General features: G+C 45.6%; 1 protein-coding gene across 1 annotated transcript; it reads right to left on the reverse strand.

Moving 5' to 3' along the window:
• Window positions 1-58: 58 nt before the first annotated feature.
• On the reverse strand, window positions 59-18,742 carry FXR2 (FMR1 autosomal homolog 2). The gene is made up of 17 exons (XM_084863842.1): window positions 18,289-18,742; window positions 10,045-10,097; window positions 9,556-9,649; window positions 9,072-9,143; window positions 8,809-8,957; window positions 8,245-8,338; window positions 7,154-7,270; window positions 4,101-4,271; window positions 3,825-3,903; window positions 3,384-3,493; window positions 2,918-3,004; window positions 2,391-2,610; window positions 2,012-2,203; window positions 1,726-1,926; window positions 1,546-1,641; window positions 1,290-1,393; window positions 59-750 (listed from the first exon to the last, which is right to left on the reverse strand). The coding sequence occupies exons 1-17, from the start codon at window positions 18,367-18,369 to the stop codon at window positions 655-657; spliced, it is 2,016 nt and encodes a 671-aa protein (XP_084719968.1). The 5' UTR covers window positions 18,370-18,742; the 3' UTR covers window positions 59-654.
• Between the last annotated feature and the right edge of the window lie 1,256 nt (window positions 18,743-19,998).

Genomic DNA, 19,998 nt, shown 5'->3' on the forward strand with positions numbered 1-19,998 from the left:
TCAGTCTTTGGGAAACAGCTGGACCAAACTGGCACAAGGAAGACACAAGAACCAGAGAGCTGTTTGGATTTTTTAATTCTCTTTTTAAATACTGTACAGTGAAAAATAAATACGCCTTCTCATCCACCAGATAAGGTTGGTCCCCCTTCCCCTGGGGGACCTTGTCACCCCTTCATACACACCCCTGGTTCTACTCCAAAACCTTCCCCATGCCTCCCACCCACTATACCCTTACTATCCCCGTCTTCCACAGTGATGAGGCCCCAGAAATCGGGGGTACAGGATGGTAGGAGGGATAGCAGGGGAACCCCCCTGAACTGTCAAATCTGGGTGGGTCAAGAAGCACCCCGCACCAACAGGTGGAGAATGGGGATGTTCAGAGAGATTGGGGCATTAGAGGATAAAGGCACATCCAGTCTGATGGGGAAGGAGGCTCCCCTCACCCTGGGGTAGGGTGGAAAAGAGGGAGGTGGGTATGACCCTGTTACACACCCTCCACTAGCTCCTGGAGGTTGGGGAGGGGGACCCAAGCTTTTCTGCCACCCCCCTCCCCCCTAGATAAGAGCAGCTCCAGCGCAGGTCAGTCGGGCCTGTGAGGGCCATGGTGTTGGGCAGCAAGCGAGATGGAGAAGGGAGGGATGCAGGCTGGAGGTTTTATGAAACCCCATTCACCAAACTACCCAACTCCAGGGGAACAGAGAGCTCCCCATTCTCTGAGGGGCCCTTAGGAAGCTTGCTGACAGAGTCACCCTGAGGGGAAAGTGGGAAAGAATGGAGAGAGAGAAGTGGTCAGTAGAAATTCAGGTTACGACATTGTCTACCATCCTAGCCTGGCACCTGGTGTCCCAGGGATTGGTCCTTAAACTAAGTCACTCTCATTGGGACCATAAAATATGAACCAAACTTTGCTGGAAACTTCTTTCAAATTTTCCACTATTCTAAATATAGTCTACATTCCATCCAACAGTCTTCTCTGCCGTTTAGCAAGAGATTTCTTTGTACCCTAACCGGTTTTGCTCAGTGGATAGAGCATCAGTCTGTAGACTCAAGGGTCCCAGGTTTGATTCCGGTCAAGGGCATGTACCTTGGTTGCAGGCACATGCCCAGTAGGGGGTGTCCAGGAGGCTGCTAGTGTTTCTCATCGACCTTTCTAATTCTCTCCCTTTCCCTTCCTCTCTATAAAAAATAAAATATTTTTTTTTTTAAAAAAAGATTTCTTTGTGAAATTTCTTGTGTCCCTTGCCCCTAAAGAACAAAAAAGGGGAGGAGAGTACATCTTGCTTGCCTACCTTCTTCTGTCCTGAAAGAGAGTCCTCTAAGGGTTTAGTGCGCTCCAGGGTTGGCCGCTGGCGGCTCTGAGACTCCGCTCGGGAGATATAGTCAGCCACAGTCACTGCGGGAGGCAGAGGACCAAGAGTTTCAGAAGGAACCCAGGTATCCAGCCCCTAGATACCCAATGAACCCCCGTCCCTGGTTATCACAGGGTAGGAGGCATCCCATTCTCTCAGCTCTAAGGAAGGATGCTGGTACGCAGTGTTAGCTGACCTGGTTGGCGATCTCCACTGACAGAACCATCAGTACGGTTACCGCGGTTACGGCGGCGGCGGCTCCTATTTCGTCGCTGAGGTTTGGATTCATCTTCTGTGAGACGGGAAAATTCAAGTCATGCACCCAAACTCCCACCTCTCCGTTCTTGCCCAGCTCTGCTTTTTAAACACCGCTTACCCAGGCCATTTTCTGTCGTGCTGAGCCCATCAGACTCCAGGCCTCCGTCCATCACAGTCCTGTCTTCATCCGTGCGCCGGCGGCGGGAGCGGCGGCGGCGGGCACTCGCTGGGGGGGGCTCCCCAGGCTCTGAATCAATCGGAGGTTCTGGTTCCGAGGTGTCCAGGAGGCTGTAGGGATTACTGTCTGGATCCTTCAGCACTGGTTAGAAAAGAATTAGAAAGTCAGGTGCCCACCGACTTTCCCTTTGTCCTACAGTCACCACCCAGCTGTCTGGCACTAGTACCTGAGCTAATAGACGAAGAGCTGTATCTCGAAGTAGGCCGGGGAGCAGGTGGCGGTCCCCTACCCCGGCCCCCAACTGGCCGCCTCCGGCTCTCTTCCCCCCGGGTCGGGGGATCTCCTGTCCCAGCTCGGAGAGGCTCTTCCCTCTTCTCAGACTCGGTCTCAGAAGCTGTAGATGGGTCTGAGCTGGGGCCTATAGAACACAGGGAGTTTAATCAAGTCACTCCCCCCAATCCCAGGATCCATCACTGTCCCCAAACTGGAAGACTTCTCACTTCCCAGGCCCCCAGAGCACTGTCACCTCCGTCACTCTTTCCACCCAGACCTCTGCCTCTCCTCACAAGCCCCGCTGTCGGCCTCCCTCTCCACAGCTTCCTTACCATAGGCAGGACCGCCCGTCCTCCGGCCCCGGCCCCGGCCCCCGTAGCTGCCCCCGTAGGTCCGCGTGGTGTGCAGGGAGGAGGAGCTCTCATCCGTGGTGTACCCAGCTCTGTCACTGCCTCCGGTGCCCCTCCCGCTCCCAGGAGGGCGAAAGCCCAGCCCAATCTGCCGAAGCTGTTCATCAATTTGTAGCCTCTCTAAGCGAAGTTGCTCCACCTCCTGGTTGGGTAAAAAATGGAGGAAGATGAGGAAGAGGAAAAAGTATAAGTTCAGTGAACAGTCTCCTTTCATGTTCTCTGCCGCGACCATCCCTACGTAACTTTACTTTCAGGAATGTAAGAAGGCAGGCATTGGTTAAACAAAAAATATTATGGGATCCAACTCCACAGCCCCAAATTCCCACCCAGTGGTTTCTATATTCTACTCAGAGGGACAAACTGCGCACAACTCCTAACTTAATCCACCAGCAGTCTTTGCCCCCTTGCTAGACTCAGAGCTCCCTCTCCCAGGTTTCTAGCTTGGGTACCTGCAGGTAGGAGAGGTGATATTCCAGCAGAGCCTGAGCATTGCTGATATTCTCTCGAGTGCCAACAAATATGAAGGGAACCATTCCCTGGAGAACAGAGGGAAAGGCAGATGGATTAGAAGGAGAGCCAACTGGAAGTATTAATTCTACCCTATCTCCCCTGGGAGCCCAACCAATGGGATCATTGAGAGGGAGGGAGGGAGGGAGGGAGGGAGGGATAGAGAAAGATGAATTTTGCTGTCCCACTTACTTACTTATACATTCATTGGCCCAGAACCTTGGCATATGGGGATGACTCTTAACCAACTGAGCTACCTGGCCAGAGACCAACATGATCTTTCTGGCTCTACATCGAGGGGGAAACAAAATGCTCTACCCCCACTGGAAATCCTAGCCCTCAGAGGACGGCTTTGTGAGCAATCCCACCTGCTTCTGGACACCAATCTGCAGGCATAGTTGTCCATACCTCCTCCCTGGGGTTCTTCTTGTCATTATCACCTTCTACTCGAACCCTCACCACACCAGATTTATCCACGATCTCCTGGATTACTTTTCCATTCTTTCCAATCACTTTGCCTGAATGGGTAAAGGACAATTTAGACCTTTTTTTTTTTTTTTTTTTTTTAAGGAGAGAAAGAGTCAAAACAGTTAAGATAGTCATTCAGCTTCTATATGTAGATTTTGTTTATTATTCTACTGCATCTACTGTATCCTATTAAGTTTTTACAAGACAAAATATTACAATCCCTAGAAATCTGTTCTTCCATTTTTGTCATTCCTACTATAGATCATTCTGTCCTTGTGACACTAAAGTCCGTAGGGAGGTGCCAAGCCCAGAATCACTTAGAGAATTCCACTTCCGGCCCCCCACTGAATTCCCTTTTATATATACACACCCCCAACTCACCAACCAGGTTCCTAGGCACTTGCACAGAGTCCTCAGAAAACTCAAGATAGCTTCGGGCCTGTCGGCATGCCTCAGGAGTCTAAGAGGAGTGGGGAGTCATTACTAAAACAGAGAACTTGGATCTCAAACAATAATCTTTCTGCCACTCTTTGTCTTTGAGAAAAGTAGCCACCAAAGTCAGGGAGGGAGCTCAACATGACTCCTGTTTCCTTTCTACTTCACCCTCTCCCCTCTGTATCCCTAAGAGATCTAGAAAACAGTTATTATTTTGCTGACCTCCCCGTAGATGCGGAAAGTACAGGTTTCTTCACCCAACTCAATGGCAGTCACTCCAGGTACTTTTCGGGCCTGCTGGATGTTGGCACCATGAGTCCCAATTGCCAGTCCCATCAGGTCCTCTCGCACTGTGAACTCCTCTTGGAATGCTGCTGCCAACTGCTTACTGGTCTGAAAGGAAAAGGCACTGTAGGAATCATAGTGGCAGAGTCTCAGAATACCTGTCCCAGGCACCTGACGCTTTGCATAACTTCAATGAGAAAAAGTATGTGCAAGCAAACCAGAACCACCCCAAAGTCTGCTGCCATCAGAACCTGTGTGGAAAACTCAGGAACTTTAAATTCCACTCCTACCTTCCAAATACCAATGGCTTAGGGGAAAGGGAAAAAAATGAGGGCAGAGTTTGGGCTTGGAGGCACCAAAGATCTGGATTTAGCTATAGCACTGATCTGGTTGTGTGATCCTAAACAAAACACACACACTGTGCCTCCATTCTGCCATCTGCTAAATGATTACACTTGACCCACCCCATTCCCAGACAATCAAGTAAGACTTTCCACAAAGTAAATGCAAGTATAAGGAACTATGACTATTACTTTAGTCAAACTAATATCAATTTCCAAAATGAAACCTGGCAAGTTGAGCAGGAAGCAATACGTAAAGAAAAGCATAAAAGGAGCCTATGGAACTCCGTACTGCTTCACTTCTTAACCAGTCCTTTGTGAGATTTCTGAGTACGAAGACAGGAGATTCTAGAAGAGAGAGTTTTAGGTAAAAAGCACCAAATAGGAAAGTATCTAAAGGGGACATTCCCAAATCACAATCCATGATTTCCTACTTCCAAAATAGATGAGTTTGAATTGTAGCAAGGATTTACACTAGGCAAGAAGAAAAGGCTGGATAAAATAACTAAGTTGGGTGTTCAAAATAACTTAGGGAGGAAGAGGAAAGAATCTAACTGGATTTATAAGTATCTTCTAGAGAAGTATACTAAGGGTGTTGTATTATTTTATTATCCCTTATATATTTAATATTTTAATAATAATTTTTTAAAAACAAAACACAAGCCCTAGCCTGTTAGGTTTGGCTCAAAAGATAGAGTATAGGCCTGTGGACTGAAGGGTCCCAGGTTCGATTCCGGTCAAGGGCACATGCCCGGGTTTCAGGCTCAATACCCAGTAAGGGGTGCATAGGAAGCAACCCATCAGTGATTCTGTCTCATCACTGAAGCTTATCTCTCTCTCTCCACCCCCTCTCCCTTCCTCTCTGCAATCAATAAAAAATATATTTAAAAAAACACACAAGAGCCAAAACCGGTTTATCTCAGTGGATAGAGCGTCGACCTGCGGACTGAAAGGTCCCAGGTTCGATTCCGGTCAAGGGCATATACATTGGTTGCGGGCACATCCCCAGTAGGGGGTGTGCAAGAGGCAGCTGGTCGATGTTTCTCTCTCATCGACGTTTCTAGCTCTCTATCCCTCTTCCTTCCTCTCTGTAGAAAATCAATAAAATATATTAAAATATATATATACATAAAAGGAAAAAATATACATACATATTAAAAAAAACACAAAAAAACCCACACAAGATTTCTCAAAACCAAAAGCATGTCCCGATTCTTAAAACCTTGCACCTATGGTTAACTTAGCTATCTGGTACACTTTACCATACAGATCAATATAGCCAACTTCTAAAGGAGTTAAATATTCTACCTTTGTCACCAGGAAATGTATCCACTGAGAAATGAAGCAGATGTAGTTTTTATTATCAGGAGGCAATGGTGAATTTTTATTTACTTATTTTTTAATATATTTTTATTGATTTTTAGAGAGAGAGAGGAAGGGAGAGGGAGAGAGAGACAGAAACACTGATGATGAGAGATAATCATTGATCGGCTGCCTCCTGCACACCCCCTTCTGGAGATCCAGCCTGCAACTCAGGCATGTGCCCTGACCAGGAATCAAACCAGCAACCTCTTGGTTCCTGGATCAATGCTCCATTGCCGAGCACCGACCAGGTGAGTTTTTAACTGCAGTCCCCTGAAGAGCATCCCTAGAGAAGTGAAGATTACCATGATCCAGAATTTGCACAGGCTCAGAGAAAAGCTTCCCAAAAAGACCAGTTTACTTGATAAATGGAAATGCATGTTCAAACATAAACACATACCCTACTCATTTAGAATGGAATAATACCTAAGAAAAGGAAATCTAACCATTTTAAGACGGTTAGATCTCAAATCTCAGAAATACAATGGAGGGCAAAAGTTGGTTTGCAGTTGCAGTACAAATAATACGAATAAACTTTTGCAGTCACAACTGTAAACCTACTTTTGCCCACTCCTGTATTTTAGTCTAACCTCACTGTCACAAATGAAGATAAAAGTTCAGTAAAATAAAATGATTTGCCAAAGGTCAATTATTTGACAAAGCAAAACTTATGATCCCAAGTTCAGTTGTCTTTCCAGGGTACAAATGGTTCTCAAATATATCCTTCAAAGTGTTTTGGTTCTGAGACAAGTAGAAGAAAATGCCCCCCTGCTCTGATTGATGTTTTATGTGCTGTGCTTTCAAGTATTTCACTTAGTCAGAGTCCCATGGCTCAAAGAGTTTGTAAACAACTGTACTATAACATGATGGAGCTCTGCCATCTGCAGGCGTCTGGGATAAAATAGCAGATCAGGTATAATGGCCCACAAAGGCCTTCGTCTTTGTGTTCTATAAACATAAGAGCATGGGTAAAGGATGAGGCAAGAAGGGAAGACAGTAATTCTATCCTATCCTATATAATAAAAAGCTAACATGCAAATTATCCCCGTGGGAGTTCAACCAACTAGGAGTTTGACCGCTTGCTATGACGTGCGCTAAACACCAGGGGGCGGCACAAAATGAAGGGAGGCCCCAGCCAGCAGTTGGCAGCTGGCAGCTGGGAGAAGGCAGGCCCTAATCAGCCCTGATCACCGGCCAGGGCTAGGGACCCAACCTGTGCACAAATTTTGTGTACTGGGCCTCTCTAGTACCAATATAACAGCAATAAAGAGAAAAGCCAAAATCTACCTCTAGGTGTTTCGTAGCTTCTTCATTTCGAGACATGAGTAGCAGCTTGGTGCGCAGGCTTCGAAAATGCATATCACCCAGCAGGGATGCACGCTTCACAGGGGCTTCTGTGGTTGACTGAGAATAAATCAATGGACGTCATTAAAATTGACTCTGAAGCCAAGCCCTAGCTGGTTTGGTTCAGGGGATAGAGCGTCGGTCTGTGGACTGAAGGGTCCCAAGTTCAATCTGGTCAAGGGCACATGCCTGGGCTGCAGGCTCGATCCCCAGTAGGGGGGATGCAGAAGGCAGCCAATTAATGATTCTCTTTCATCATTGATGTTTCTATCTTTCTCCCTCTCCCTTCCTCTCTGAAATCATTAAAAATATATATCTTTTAAAAAATGACTTTGAATACACACTCGGGGAGAGCCAGCAATTGGGAATCAGGATGCCTGGTCTCTGGACAAGGGTGGGAGTTAAAAAATAAAGCTAGGGAAGAGGAAAATCATTGTCAACCTCACAAGGGCCTACTCTCTGGGTGCCTACGGGAACAGATTTTAGGCAGCAGACACAGGTGCAAACTGTACAGCCTACTTTTTAGTCTAAATATATGAGAGGGTCCCAGCCTAGACTGCAATATAAAGACCAGGTTAAAAAAAAAAAAATTCGCCCTAGCCAGTTTGGCTCAGTGGATAAAGCATCAGCCTTCAGACCCAAGGGTCTCAGGTTCGATTGCAGTCAAGGAAGGGCACGTACCTCGGTTGCAGGCTCCTCCCTGGTTCAGGCCCTGGTTGGGGACGTGCAGGAGGCAACCAATCGATGTGTTTCTCTCACATTAATATTTCTTTGTCTTTCCCTCTTTCTCCTGCTCTCTCTAAAAGTCAATGGAAAAATATGCCCTGGTGAGGATTAAAAAATAAATAAAAAGTTCAAGGTCTGAAATAAGGAACACTAAGGAAAGGTAGGGCTACCTGGGCGCACAGAGGCCAGGAGCAATCAAGTCCTCTCTGACAAATAAATATAAGCACATTGTAGCTCTTCCATTTCTACAAAGAAGTTAAAACGGGAGAAGGAAAAACTGCTGGAAGGGTTTACATAAATAAACTCACCAGGATGAAAAGCTCACTATTTGTGATGTTGAGAAAGATGCAGTTCGCTCCCAATGCTTTCTTAAACTCTTTATGAACATTTTCATTGGAACAGCTGCAGAGAAATATAAGTGTTCAGAGGGCAGAGTGTAGAGTGCAGGCAAAGGTCAGGGAAGCCCTGGTTGGTGTGTTCAATGGTTAGAATACACCAAAGAGTCAGGGGTTTGCTTCCCAGTCAAGGACATATACCTAGGTTGCAGGTTCATCCCCAGCCGCATTTGGGGCATGGGCAGGAGGCAACTAATCATTGTGTCTTGTTTCTCTCCCGCCTCCCCACCCCACCCCTTCACTGTCTCTAAAAAAAAAAAAAAAAAAAAAATCAATGGAAAAAGTATCCTCAGGTGAGGATTAAAAAAGGGGTGGGGCATTTCAAGGGATAAAGAAAAATAAGAACTGGGAGCAAGAAGGGTTCTTGAGGACCAAGGGAACAATAGACAAGACTGAAACTGGGAGAAATAAGGGCAGAGATGAGGGTTATAAAGAGGGCCTGAGCCCAACACTACTCCCTACATCCCTAACACTTACGCTTCTCTTAGATCCTCAGGAACAGCCATGGTAACCTTGAAGAAGCTGCCTTTGGTTGCAAGGGGATTGGGATTAACTGGCCGAAGCCGTTCCAGGGTTACAATCTCGTTGTAGGTGGCATCACAGGCAGCATATTCAATGACATAGAACTGACCAAAGGAAAGAAAGGAGAAGCTGTTGGATGACCTGAGTTTCTACCTCCCGCCTTTCTATAACTAAATATTTGTTTCAGTCATTCTCCAAAGGCCTTCACAATCACTCACATCTCCCTTCATCATCCGCACCCGGGCCAGCCACCAGCCACAAGGCTCTTGCTCATTGGCTCGAGAATAAACCTGAAGGGAAGATAAAAATAAAAAAGATACTGAAGACCATCCAAAAACATCAAGGACAGGATAAGCATTAAAGTACTTGGCAGGTATCCTTAAACCGAGATAAAAGAAACTGAAGGAAGGAGCTGCTAATTAGAAATCAGAGAGCATTAGAATTTACATGCTGCTATAATAAATGAAAGGTAAATAATCCTCTGCAACTAGGAAACTCCCTGAAAGTTTGGCTGATCACAACAGAGATGGGCAGGGAACTGCTGCATTTCACTTGTCTATCGACTACCTGGCTGGAAGTAGTAGCTTAGCTTGGGGAATAAGGAGAGTGAACCAACCAGGAAGGAGCCTAGGATACAATCAGGGTAAGGGAGATGCAGTGAGAAAAAGGAAATTTAGAAAGGGTGGACTCCATGGACCTTACCTCCACCTCATCCCCTTCTGTGATCTCCTTATTATAGTCAGCTGGAGGCGGTAGCCGCACATCCCCAAAAGGAATTTGTCTCTCACTCTGCCAGCTGCAAATGAAACGGTGATACAAAAGCTATTCAGGCTCATGTGGTTGCCCATTTTTTTCAGGATTAGGTTATCACCTCAAATCGCTGCCCAATTTCTACCTTCCCTGGTGATGAGAGGCTGAGCCCAGGCCTTGCTCATATGGTTATCTTCCATCTCTTGTTACCATCTAAATACTGGGTCAAATACTCCCCTACCTCACTGAACTTTAGCCCTTTCCTCTCATGCGATCCATAAAAAGCTGCCCACCCAAACCCTTGGCTTTCCCCTACCTATTACATGCATCATGCCACCCTCTCTTCTCCATGCTCCTTCTAGAACCTAATTCAGCCACCCTCTCTTCTCCATGCTCCTTCTAGAACCTAATATACTAGATTCTCTATTCCCGAGGTCTTACTTGTTTTCAAAGAAGATGGTGACAGAGTCTTCATGGACATCCTTCACAAAGCCCTAGAATAAATTTTAAAACAAAGTTAAAAAAAGAGAATAACAATTTACCACCATCTTAGCCATTAAGGGAACAGAGACATTCAGAGGCCCTTAAAAATATAGTTTTAGGTGGGGACACAAGCAATCTAAAGATAGGGCCAGAAAAAAGCTGTACTGGAAAAAGAATATGAATATTGAGATAGAGATAAAGGAGTGATATCTACATGGAAAGAGATGTGGCAAAATCCACAAATAAGATGAGACAGAAAGTAGAGGGAGGCAAATCACTTGCATCAAAACAGCCTGGAAGCCCTAGCTGGTTTGGCTCAGTGGATAGAGCATCAGCTTTCGATTCTGGTAGGTAAAGAGCTTGGATGCAGGCTCCTCCCCAACACGGGCACTGGTTGGGGCATGTGCAGGAGGCAACCAATTGATGTTTCTCTCACATTTATATTTGTCTTTTCTTTTTTTATATATTTTTTTTATTACTGATTTTTTACAGAGAGGAAGGGAGAGGGATAGAAAGCTAGAAACATCGATGAGAAAAACATCGACCAGCTGCCTCCTGCGCACCCCTGACTGTGGATGTGCCGGCAACCAATGTACATGCCCTTAACTGGAATCGAACCTGGGACCTTCCAGTCCGCAGACCGACGCTCTATCCACTGAGCCAAACAGGTTTTGGCCGTTTCTGTCTTTTTCTCTCTCTTCCACTCTGCCTAAAAATCAATAGAAAAATATCCTCAGGTAAGGATAAACAAAAACTAGCCTGGAAACTGGTGGTCTACCATGGTTCCCACAGGGGACTTCCTATCTGTCTGATTTCTGCTATGCTGAGTAGCTTGCCAGAATTCAATTAAAATACCAACAACATTCAGCGAGGCTAAGAATATCCCATGAGACAGCATGAGGCCGTTCTGAAACACCTAGAGGACAGCAGGCTCTGCCAAGGAAAGAGAAGGGGCTAGCTCCCCAGTACAGCCAGAGGCCAGAGCAAACTTGGTGCCTTGATGCCTGGGGTCCTAAAAGAATAAAGAGAACACTTAAAAAATTAAAAATGATAAACACAATTTACAGAAGAAAAAATTAGAACTTAAGAAATGTGAGATTTCTGAATGCTAGACTGTAATACTGCTAACCATTAGAAAAGGATGATAAAATTTGTAGAAGACCCCAATCTTGAGATCACGATAAGGGAGAACGGGGATGAGTAAATAGCTGGTCTATCTCCTACTTTCTATGTCCTCACTGCAGAAGCCAAAGCTATGTGTCTGATCCTATGCTCCCAATTTTTCTACCTGCCTATTTTCACATACTCAAAATTAAGGACTTAATTTTTATAAAGTCCAATTCATCAATTTTTAATTTTAAGACTGAGCTTTTGATTTCATATCTACGAAATCTTTGTCTAATCCAAGGCCACAAAGGTATATATGTGTTCTAGAAGTTTTATAGTTTTTATTTTACATTTAGGTCTATCATCTATTTTTAAAAATATATATTTTATTTTATTTTTTTTTACAGAGAGGAAGGGAGAGGGATAGAGAGAAACATCGATGAGAAACATCAGCTGCCTCCTGCACATCCCCCACTGGGGATGTGCCTGCAACCAAGATACATGCCCTTGACCAGAATTGAAACCAGGACCACCCCAGTCCGCAGGCCTATGCTCTATCCACTGAGCCAAACCGGTTTTGGCTCTATCATCTATTTGAGTTAAATATTGTATATGATGCAAGATAATTAATAACAAAACTCGTTTTTTTACTTATAGATATCCAGTTGTTTAAAAAACTATCTTTTCTATAGTGAATTGCCTTTAACTTCTGTAAAAAAATCAGGAAATGTGCCCTGGCCAGTGTGGCTCAGTTGGTTGAGCATCACTTCATGCACTGAAACTCACTGGTTCAATTCCCAGTGAGGCATATGTCCAGGCTGCAGGTTGGATTCCCAGTACAGAGCAAACAGGAGGCAAATCAATGTTTTTCACATTGATGTTTCTCTCTCTAAACTCATTAAATAAATAAAAAATTAGGAAATACAATTAATTTATGACAGAAAGTAGATGAGTGATTGGTGGAAGACTTGTGGGAGTGATAGGAAATGTTCATTATCTTGATTCTAGAAATCATTTTATATCTATCTATGTACACACACACACACACACACACACACACACTAAAACCTAACAAATTTTATACTTTAAAAATATGTACTTCAGCCGGGACCGGTTTGGCTCAATGGATAGAGCGTCGGCTTGGGGAATGAAAGGTCCTGGGTTCGATTCCGGTCAAGGGCATGTACCTTGGCTGCGGGCATATCCCCAGTAGGGGGTGTGCAAGAGGCAGCTGATCGATGACTCTCTCTCATCGATGTTTCTGACTCTATCTCTCTCCCTTCCTCTCTGTACAAAATCAATAAAATATATTTAAAAAAAAAAAAAAAATGTACTTCAGCCGAAACCGGTTTGGCTCAGTGGATAGAGCGTCGGTCTGCGGACTGAAGGGTCCCGGGTTTGATTCCAGTCAAGGGCATGGACCTTGGTTGCAGGCACATCCCTGGTAGGGGGTGTGCAAGAGGCAACTGGTCGATGTTTCTCTCTCATCGACGTTTCTAGCTCTCTCTCTCTCTCTCTCTCCCTTCCTCTCTGTAAAAAAATCAATAAAAATATATTTTTTAAAAATATGTACTTCACTGTATGCCAATTATATCTCAATAGCAGCTAAAAAAGTTAGAGATCTCAGCCCAGCTGGAATGGCTCAGTTGGTTGGGGGCGCACTGAAAGGTCGCCGGTTTTATTCCTGGTCGGGGCATGTGCATGGGTTGCAGGTTTGATCGTCGGTCTGGGAGTATACAGAAAGCAGCTAATTGATGCATGCCTGCCCCTCCCTCCCTCCCTCCCTCCCTCCCTCCCTCCCTCCCTCCCTCTCTCTCTCTTCCTCCTCCCACCTCCCCTTCCACTCTCTATGTCTTCAGGTAAGGATTTAAAAAAAATTTAGGGGTTCCAGCTTTGGTGTGACTCAGAGTGTTTATCCATACACTAAAAGGACCCAGGTTCAATTCCCGGTCAAGGCACATACCCAGGTTTCAGGCTGATCAATGTTTCTCTCTCAAATCAATGTTTTCCTTTCTTTCTCTCTCTGAAATCAATGAAAACATTGAAATCTAAGGATTAAAAAATATTTTTTTCTTAATAAAGAGGTTCAAAAGCTATTCCTGAACTTTGCAGCTAGGGATAAAAGATTACGAGAGAAAACACCAAAAGCACACGTTATATCACTCCCACTTCACAGAATTGGTCATCATAAACACTTATTATATTGCTGTTTCTTTATGGTGGGAAAATCTTAACCTAAATTGCCCCCTCTGCCCCTAGGGATTGAGCCCTCAACCCAGGCACATGCCTTAACCAGGAATCGAACTGGTGATCTCTTGGTTCCTGGGTCAACACTCAACCGCTGAGCCATACCTGTGGGGCTAAATTTTATTCTTGATATAAGCCATCTTTCCCTTCTTTCAGATTGGATCTTAGTATGGGACCTTACTACTGCCCAAGGCAATAGCACTCCCGGTACTATCTGGCCCCTTCCTTACCCATGCTTTAACCTTCTCTGCCATTCCCTTCCCCAGAAACGTCTTTTCTACTCTTCTTTTTTTTTTTTTTAAATATATTTTATTGATTTTTTTACAGAGAGGAAGGGAGAGAGATAGAGAGTTAGAAACATCGATGAGAGAGAGCCATCGATCAGCTGCCTCTTGCACACCCCCTACCGGGGATATGCCCGCAACCAAGGTACATGCCCTTGACTGGAATTGAACCCGGGACCTTTCAGTCCCCAAGCCGACGCTCTATCCATTGAGCCAAACCGGTTTTGGCTCTTTTCTACTCTTCATTCAGCTCCATCAATGCCCACTCCTACTATTCCCCATTCAAGTCTTCTGAAGCATTTTTATTCCTACTTGCCTGAGTCCCTCTTCCTTTTCAGTTCTTTTCTTAGCTCCTTAAGTTTCCTCCTCCGTCATCCACTAAAAAATTTTTTTTTAAAAAATATTGTATCCCTCTCTAACCGGTTTGGCTCAATGGATAGTGTCGAACTGTGGACTGAAGGGTCCCGGGTTCAATTAAAGTCAAGGGCACATGCCTGCACCTTAACCGGTTTGGCTCAGTGAATGGAGCGTCAGCCTACGGACTGAAAGGTCCCAGGTTCGATTCTAGTCAAGGGCATGTACCTTGGTTGCAGGCACATTCCCAATAGGACGTGTGCAGGAGGCAGCTGATCGATGTTTCTCTCCTATCGATGTTTCTTCTGACTCTCTATCTCTCTCCCTTCCTCTCTGTAAAAAATCAATAGAATATATTTTTAAAGAAACAAAAACATTTTAGGATTAAGATAAAAGGAGTGAAAGAGATAGAAGAAAATTACTTACCTACCTCTTTTGTAAAGAGATAACCACTTCTAGATAAAACTATTCACAAAATATATGCCTAAAATTCTAACCCAATTCTTCTCCAACATATCAGAGTTGGCCCTCAGGTGGAGGTAACAATGACACCCTGGTTTTTCTAGCTGCCATGATCCCCAAAGCAGAAATGTAGAACTCAGAATGGAGTTTTCCCTCGCACTCTCAGCAATTCAACCAAATGTCATTTACTCTATTTCCAGAGTCTTTTTCCTTCAAACATTCTCCAAGTTTTTACCTTAACTCCATTCATATTTCATTCCAGTCTCTGCTCCTTAATTCCACCAACATATCCTAGTTTTTTCCTCCAAATATACTAGTGGCAGAGAGTCAGATCCCAGTTCTGCTTAATGCATGCTCATTGGGAAGATAAGCAGGTGAATCTCCAAAGGATGACTCAATTTGGTGGCTATGGCATATCCTGGCTTTGGTTTATAGGGCCTAGGTCTAATCAGAAGGAAGAGCCCTAGGTTCTTAGGTGCTTTAGTTTCCTCAACATCTAAAAGATGAAATTGAGCTTGCCTGGGCTCTCAAAAGAGAGGGAGTTCTAGCAGAAAAGCAGTAAGGGTCTGGGTAAAAACCATGTGTTGAAAGTGAGAAAAGAATGGGAATTAGGATTTCCAGGCAAGGTCTGAAAAGTTGGATTGTGCCCTGGAAGGTGAACAGATATTTCGTTTAGAACAGTATAACTGAAAGAGTAAAATACATTAAATTCTGACAGAAAAGAACTGACAAAAACAACTTAGATCCCAAACCTGACATTTGCAGTTCTCTCACGGTAGATCAAAAATAGGACCAAATTCTGAGAGGAGAAAAGGACCTTCCCAATTTACAGTTCCAGAAGCAATATACACACTCCTTGACCCACACACTAAAATGTGCTGAGTCATGAATATTAAATCAGAAGCAAGGTCAGAATGGGTAAGTATACGACACGGAAAACTGAAGAAAAATTAGTCTGAATTTAGGGATTTTTTTTTTTATAACTAAGTCATGGGGCAGAAAATTCTAAAGTGGCCAGAATAAAAAATCTGTATTACCTGGCTTTAGCTCAACTACAATCTCTACTCCCTGATTTAAGGTATCCTGTCCCCCAATTCACCCAAGTCTATCATTGCCATAACCACCAAGAGAAAAGGGAAAGATTCAGAAAAGAGATTTTCTGCTGGGTATATATGTAGACAGGGAAACATCCCTTTCCTAGTTGTCTCACAGTTCATTTGAACTAGATACCAATCTTTCCCAGCTGTGCTTGGCTCCCATGCTCCCTAGAACAAAAGCAAACATCTTATCTTGATCTCAGACTCAATTTAAGAATCTAAGAATCTGGGGATGGGAAAGACCTAGGTAAGAGGACAAGATACTGGGTGAAATAGGGCTAAAATCTCATGAGGAAAGTTAGTTTAACAAAAGTAATGCAAGTTTTGGGGAAAAGAATGAGACAAATGTACTTTCAGAATCAGAAAGGAATTAAGAGATTTTTCCAAAGAAAACAGAAAAGCTATGGAGGCAGCCTAGAAGAAAAAGTCCCATGAGTTAGAAAGAATGCAGAAAAAATTGACAGAGGAGCTCAGTTGGGAGCTTCCTTCAGACATTGAATAAGGTGGTTCCTGAGGATTATAAAGGAATATAGAAATATCAGAATAAAAAGGCAAAGACTTAAAGAGAGAATAAGATAGATAAATATGGGTACACACAGGCACTGAATATAAAGAAATATGCCCTGGCTGGTGTAGCAATGAAAGGTTGCTGATTTGATTCCGGTCATAGCACATGCCCAGGATGCAGGCTCGATCCTGTGAGAGGTGTGCAGGAGGCAGCCAAGCAATGTTTCACTCTCCCATCAATATTTCTATCTCCCTCTCCCTTCCTCTCTCTCTCATAATCAATTTTTTTAAATCTTAAAGAAATCTGGTGAGGGTAGTAAGAAACAGATAGCATTTGGAGTGGGTAAAAAATGACTACACAGAACTTATCGAAACTGGGTTGGAAACCTTTCATTCCAAGGGCAAATAGGAGACCCTTTCCATGATAAGATAAGACTTCACAGGGAAGGAGTTGGAGAAAGTCATTTCCAAGGATATGAAGGTGGAGAGTTCTATTATGGGATGAAGGTTTAAGGGGAAGTGAAGGAAATGCAGCTCTTCTCACAAATGATGTTATCAGGAGCTATCTCTGCTCTTGCTCCTCAGGGTAAAATAAAAGAATAAGATGGGAATCAAAGTCTGAGCATAGCTGAAACCGGTTTGGCTCAGTGGATAGAGCGTAGGTCTGCAGACTGAAAGGTCCCACGTTCGATTCCGGACAAGGGCATGTACATTGGTTGTGGGCACATCCCCAATAGGAGGTGTGCAAGAGGCAGCTGGTCAATGTTTCTATCCCTCTCCTTTCCTCTCTGTAAAAAATCAAAACATATGGGGGGGGGGGGGGGGAGTCTAAGCATAATTCCAAGCATAAAGTCCAAAAAGTTTCAAAATAACAAGTCACACAAAGAAAAATTCCTGAGACAAAAGGAGTCTCTCTGTGGCTTAATCTAAAAGTGAAAAAAATGTCCTAGAAAGTGGATTCAGGACAAAGGTGGTAGTGAAAGAAGTTCTAAAGAACCAAATCCTGGGCAAGGGCAAGGTAGTCCCCTTCTTCAAAAAAAGCTGTATCAGCCCGGCCAGCATGGCTGTGTTTGAGCTTTCACCTACGACAGGAGGTTAGACAAGAGGTTACCGTTAGATTCCCCGTCAGGGCACATGCCCAGGTTGCAGGCTCCATCCCCAGTGGTGAGTGGGCAGGAGGCAGTCAATCAATGATTCTCTCTCATCATTGATGTTTCACCCCTCTCCTTCTCCCTTCCTCTCTGAAATCAATAAAAATAAATTATTTTTTGAAAAAAAAGACTACATCAGATTCCCAAATTGGGAGAGTTGGCCATAAGTCTTCTAGAAGTGGGTAAGAAGATCAACAGAATCCTCATGAATCCCCCCTTCTCCTTTACAGATCTTAAATATAAAACTTACATTCCTCAAGATGAAGAGACTTAAATGTACCTGAGAGATCAAAGTGAGATGATAAAGACAAATCCATCCTTAGCTTAGAATGACAGACCGGCTAGCTTTAGGATAAAGGGGTGGGGTGGGGTGGCTGTCTGGCGAAAAGATGCCACCTTCTGGCTAAGAGGCAACTTGACTTGGTACAATCCACAGTTCCTGAGGTCAAAGATACCAAATGTCACAGACTTTGACAATTTATCCTTGGGTCGGGAGGAACAGAAATACAAGATGAAAGAAGGGGGTGCCTCCCAGCGCCAGCAGGTAAAGGCCTCTGGAGCAAGGGAAACGGATATAATGTGGAACGGCCTTCCCAGGGGGGTTACAGAAAAAGAATAAAGAGAATTCTCCATGTGCTTGGAGTGTGTGGGGAGAAATGTGATTAAAGTCTAAGACGTGTCTTCTACCAGGAAACAGAAAAAGTCCTTAAGTGCTGGGTACATGGGGTCTGGGGAGGGGGGGAGGGCTAATCCGAGCACAATAATGTCCTCGTGTTCCTTTCCTCTGAGGTGGGGGAAAAGCAGGTGCAATAGAACGGCCCAAAACAAGAGGATGGGGATAAAGTTCCAGAGGTCCCCCCGGGAGGGCTGCGATGGGAGCGCGGTCTGAGGTTCTAAGGACTGAGCGCCGGAAGCTCGCTCCCGCCCCCTCCGCCCGCTCAGGCCGGGGGCGGGGGCCGGAGGAGGGTGTCCCGGGCCGGTGCGCCGCCTCACCTTGTAGAAGGCCCCGTTGGAGCCGCGCACCTCGACGGGCAGTCCCGGTTCCACGTCTCCCCCAGAGGCCAGGCTGCCCATGGCGCCGCCGCCGCCTCCGACTCCCCCGACGGCGGCTGCAGCGGCGGTCTGAGTGCGGGCCGGGCCGGGCCCCCGGCGTTTCCCCGGAGGAGGAGCCGGAGGGGGAGCCGCGGGGGGCGGGAGCCGGGCCGGCCCCACGGCCGCCCTGCCACAGCCAACGAGCAGGGGGCCGGGGCCCGGCCGCTCCCGGTCCGCCGCCACCGCCTTGGTCTCCGCCACCGTGAGAGAGACGGCCGCCGCCGCCGCTGCCTTCGTCACCTCAGCTTCCGCCCGCCGCCACCCCCGCTGCTGCCTCGGTCGCGGGACCCGCTGCTGCCGCTGCCGCTCCACGGCCTCCACCTCCCCCTGCCGCCGCCGCCCACTGCGCAGGCGCGCGGGGCACCCGCCCGCCGCGCGCGGGGCCCAGAGGGCTACTGCGCAGGCGCCGAGGCCGGCTACTCAGCTCGCGCTCCCCAGCGCCTCAGGGACACCTCACTCCCTGCGGCTCTCGCACGCCCCCTGGCGGCCCCTCACTTGCGCTTGCGCAGAAGGAGATTGGCGGTCTTTCTTCGCCACCCCACCACTCGGACACCCCCATATCTTCCTTTCCCCGCCCCACAACACGGAGAACTAGCCAATCACGGGGAGGGAGGGGCCACGCTCGCTCAATTGGATTGGATTTCCGCTGCTCTGGCCAGACCACACCTTCTTCCCTGTGAGCTCCAACAGGCTTGGACGTATTAGGGATGCGCATGCGTTGGAGTGGCTGCTTGGTCACTTTCCCCACCTTTGTCTGCCTGGGTGCGCACGCTCCAAAGCAAAAAAAAAAGAAAAAAAGAAATCGAAAAGCAAAAAATAAATAAATAAATGAGTGTCCCACGCGCATGCCCTGAGCTTTACATACATATCGACTCTTTTGAGTTTCAACAGCTATGCAAGCGACGTTCTTGCCTTGAGAAGATTCTGATCCTACATGTAATGAAAAGTTAATAATTTCAAAACAAACCCGAAAAGCGATTGCCACCTAGCTCAGTACAAGATGTGATAAGTTTAAATGCTGAGGAACTTCAAAATAGAAAGCATTGTCATGAAATAAGAGAGAACATTTCCGATCCTTGAGTTAGGAAATTGAGATAAAAGTGAATAAAATAGCACAGAAATTAGAATCGTGTTGTGCATTTAATCACTTACCAAATGTTTATTAAGCTCATATTGTGTTCCAATCACTGCTAAATGCTAGGGATACAAAGACAGGGTGTGGTCCCTGATCTCAAGGAATTTATATATGGGGGAGATGATGGAGAATAAAGACTCAGTACAGAGGGAATCCCAAGGAGACCCAGGTCATTGTGATTCAGAGTGATCTGGGGAGACCACTGCCCAGGAGGTGATGCAGATTGAGTTGATGGTTCGGTTGGAGTTTGTCAGAGAAGAAGCACTGTAAGAATATTGTGGAGGAAACAAGGACTACACTGGTGCAGAGAAGCAGAAGGAGCCTGTCCTTTGGGGAATGGCAGCTAATTCAAATAGTATTGGCTTAAACTAAGGAGCTGCAAAAAGTTCGATTGTGAAGGATTTCAGATCAGTTTACGAAGAATGACTTTTACTTTCTCAGTAATGGAGAGCCACTGAAAGGTTTTAAGCCACATA

This window comes from Pipistrellus hanaki (assembly GCF_964339955.1).
Source record: "Pipistrellus hanaki genome assembly, chromosome: 16".
NCBI classification, from domain to species: domain Eukaryota; kingdom Metazoa; phylum Chordata; class Mammalia; order Chiroptera; family Vespertilionidae; genus Pipistrellus; species Pipistrellus hanaki.